A 4125-nucleotide genomic window follows, 5' to 3' on the forward strand; every position below is an offset into this window, starting at 1 on the left:
TGTTGTAGAGATTTCGTTGTGTTGTGCACTACAGGGCCACCGTAATTTAGTGATGTTCTGTGGTAAAACCAAACAAATCAATGTACTAATCTTTCTTATGAATATAGAGGATACATGGATTATGCAAAAAATGCAGCTTGAAGCTCCGATTCATCCAGCAGTCATTTTAGCTCAGTCCAGTAGTGATGGGTCGTTCTTGAACGATTCGTTCATTTTGAACGAAGGGGAAGTAACACGTAACATTTTAATTTATATTTTGCTAAAATGAACGAAATGAACTAAATGACTCGAAAAAAGATTCGTTCATTTTGCTGAACGAGACTCAAAGGTCCGAGTCGGTAAAATGACCAGTCCAGCACAAAGTGACTGCTCTTAACACTTATAGGGAAGTATTGCTCGCTGACCTCTGGAGGTTTGGAGGTGTTTCAGTATGTCTGAGCACTGCATTGGCACAGGACCACTGTGACCGGTCACACCCAGTCACGCTCCATCTGCACACACCAGATAATCCCACTGATTTCCTTCAGTTTTCCTGGAATGTTCTATTGCAGAGTCTTTCTGTCTTTTTTTTTCTCTCGGTTTAATATTTTTTCCCCCACAACATATATTGCCCTTCAGGCACATGAGGGCCATTATACACCCTTGCTCTGCGTCATCATGTTGACCTTTTAATAATTCTGACACACTTGTGTTTGAACATGTTGGTGATCTGACGTGGTGCTGTTGCTCATAAGTGGATTAGAAACTTCAGCAGGTCTGCCTCAGCCTCCTATATCCTCTTAATGAACGACTGTAAAGATCCAGTCATGCAGAGATTGTGGTGTCATATGTGGGTTCCCTTTATGTGCCCTCAATTCTGGGTCGCCATCGTAACCATCGTACGTTGAAAACCTTATGACAAGTATTTCTGGCTTTAATTTGGACAAACGTTATTGTATTTAACTGAGTGGTACATCTCTAACTGGATGAGAAAACATTTCTCGGAACATCAATTTTCAAGACTGTGAATATGAAGAAAAAACCATGATCAGTTCTTCACGTAGCTGTCAAAACCAAATGATACAGCTGGGATTGTATGAATTCAGTGCACATGTAGTTCATATTGAGTAGTGCGTCATCACTGTATAGCAAAACAAAATTTACTGTAAAAATGAAATACTCTATTTGGACAAATGAATACCATAAAAACAATATCTAAAAAAGACAGCATGGTTTATGTTGTAAAAGCAAACTTTTATATGCAGTAATATTGACAATAAGAGCACACTTTAGTGCCTGCATTAAAAATTGTAATGACATTGCATTACATATGTTATAACATTTATGCATTACAAAATGTTATTAATATTGTTTAATACTTTATCATTTAAAATCTGAACATTTAAAAAAAATGTTCTTGGTTAAAAAGAATGCCACTTGGTTTGATTTTGTTATATAATTAAGTGATATTCATGAGAGATGCCTTTGAGTTTTTGTGCTTTAATAAAGAGATTTTTATTTAATAAATTTAAATAAATTTCAATTGAATAATTTTATATAAAAATTATTTATATATTTAATAAAGAGAGTTTTATTTAGAGACTCAAGTTTCGTAAACGAAATCGTTGAGGGAATCAGAACTAAAAAACTATTCAAGCAATAAGAATGTGTTTGTATGTTTATTATGGCCGATACATTACTTTAAAGGAAACCATTTTGCAGAATAAATATGTATATTAGATCATTTTAGCTTTTGAAGCAAAGAATTTGATATTTGTTTTATCTTCATGCACCTCAGACCATTGTAGAAGTTGCATGTTGCCACCTAGAGGTAAAGAAAAGTGCTTTATTTTTGACAACCGTTTTGCTTGTCCAGACCAGTTTTGATGAGTTTTACAGAAACCTTATGATTCCCACAGATGTGAATGACTGTGCCAGCCAGCCCTGTCAGAATGGAGGCACCTGTCGAGATCTTGATGGCGATTTCACCTGTAAATGTCCCTCACCCTATGTGGGAAAGCACTGCAATCTGCGTAAGTAGGACATTGCCAGTACACACGTCCACAAACTGTTTTTCACTTTATTTCCTCCACATATTTGGCTTTTCATTTGGTGACTTCATTCACAGGAGAGACGTAGCCACTGTGTGCTGAATGCGGTCATCACACTGTTTATCCATCTGTCTGTCGCACAGTAAGCCTGTTTGTCTCCTGAGCGCTTGAATATCTGCTAATGTCTGGCTCTGGTTCCCAGGATGCATCTCTCTGCTGGGAATGGAAGGAGGAGGCATCGCCGAGTCTCAGATTTCTGCCTCTTCTGTGTACTATGGCATTCTGGGACTGCAGCGCTGGGGGCCTGAATTGGCCCGACTGAATAACAAGGGACTCGTTAATGCTTGGACCTCAGCGACACACGACAAGAACCCCTGGATCGAGGTAAACAAGTCTGTTTGGTTTACTGGTTAAATACATATTTGGAGTTCAAATATTATTTGTGCTGACCCAAAAATGACTCATTTAATGACTTTAATGATAGATCAATCTGCAGAGGAAGATGCGTTTCACTGGCATCATTATGCAGGGTGCCAGTCGCATGGGCACAGCCGAGTTCATCAAAGCCTTCAAGGTGGCATCCAGTTTGGATGGGCGAACCTACACCATGTACAGACCTGAGGGCCAGAGCAAAGATGTGGTGATGATTCACTCATTTTTCTCTTTATTTATTTAATTTTTTTAGTGACTGTTTTGGTTTGAACTTTTTGGGTGTTTGTTTAACTGTGAGCACTTTTGGTCAGATGTAGTTGTTAAAAAATGTATATAAATAATTTTCACTTTTAAATATTATAAAAGAGTTTTGGATCACCATCATTTTAAAAGTAATAGAAATTCGTATTTTTAGAATTGGATTTTCGTGGTTTAAGATTAAAATTTTGGGTCTGGGACAAAACTGTAAAAGTGATACATAGTAGTAATATAATAATTATATATTACTACATTTATTATATAATTGATTACTGTATATGTATTTATTGCATATTTATTAATACATATAGTAATATAATAATTTGAAAAGTTGTACAAATAAATAAATAAATGAAGACATTATAAAAGGTTTCCAAGTTGGTTTTAATGTTGTCTATAAATAAATCCAAATATGTTCATTTAGTAGCATTTGTCAAATGTTTCATAACCTGTAATTATATTAAAATTTTTAAATAACTAATGATTGTATTCATTTCTGTTCTCCAGATCTTTGTTGGTAATATGGACAACGATGGGACAAAGACTAATTTGTTCGATCCTCCAATCATATCTCAGTACATACGAATCATTCCTGTTGTGTGCCGTAAAGCCTGTACACTGAGACTGGAGCTGGTGGGCTGTGAACTCAACGGTAAAGTCCCAATGATATTTTTGCATGTTTATACATTCTTAAGAATAGATTTATGGAAGCCAAAAGACAAAACAACTCCACTAGAATATGGTAATACTGCTGTGGTTTTATGGAAGAAAAAGTGAGCAAGCAACATCACAATTTCCTGCTCGTCTTCGTTTGTGGTAAAGTTAAGGACCGCAGCCTGTTTGGCTGAAGGAACAAAGTCACATCTTCCCAAACTGGGACTCTAGCCAGTAAACATTCTGAGCAGAAACCTCTCAGATATTTGACTTATTTAGCACATTTGACACAGTTCTGAGCTGCATATAGTGATGATGAACAACACTGGTTAATTTGTGTGGTATGTGCTTGGTACATTTCGTTCTTGTTTTCTGCAAGCATTTAAGAAAGATCAAGTCTTTTCTTGATTATTTGTTTAAAATATTATTATATTATATTATATTATATTATATTATATTATATTATATTATATTATATTATATTATATTATATTATATTATATTATATTATATTATATTATATTATATTATATTATATTATATTATATTATATTATATTATATTATATTATATTATATTATATTATATTATATTATTATTCTCATATCGTAAAATAGGGATGCACTGATGCATTAAAACAAAATTTGGCCGATATGATAAACCAATAATTAATTTCATGTTTTCCCCAATGAATTAATAATTTACATTGATAAATGAACATTATAAATTTGTGAATAATTATACACAAATG

General features: G+C 34.2%; 1 protein-coding gene across 2 annotated transcripts in view; it reads left to right on the plus strand.

Annotated features, from left to right (window-relative positions):
- LOC107665728 (lactadherin-like) overlaps positions 1–4125 on the plus strand; it is a 24944-nt gene that overhangs the window by 14578 nt on the left and 6241 nt on the right. For both annotated transcript variants that reach the window (XM_016456735.1, XM_016456736.1), the window contains exons 4-7: positions 1899–2012; positions 2233–2414; positions 2515–2670; positions 3228–3372. In XM_016456735.1, the coding sequence (XP_016312221.1) occupies positions 1899–2012; positions 2233–2414; positions 2515–2670; positions 3228–3372 (597 nt within the window). The remainder of the gene's footprint in view (positions 1–1898; positions 2013–2232; positions 2415–2514; positions 2671–3227; positions 3373–4125) is intronic.

The sequence above is a fragment of the Sinocyclocheilus anshuiensis genome, unplaced genomic scaffold (genome assembly GCF_001515605.1).
Source record: "Sinocyclocheilus anshuiensis isolate Anshui unplaced genomic scaffold, SAMN03320099.WGS_v1.1 scaffold840, whole genome shotgun sequence".
In the NCBI taxonomy this organism is placed as follows: Eukaryota; Metazoa; Chordata; class Actinopteri; order Cypriniformes; family Cyprinidae; genus Sinocyclocheilus; species Sinocyclocheilus anshuiensis.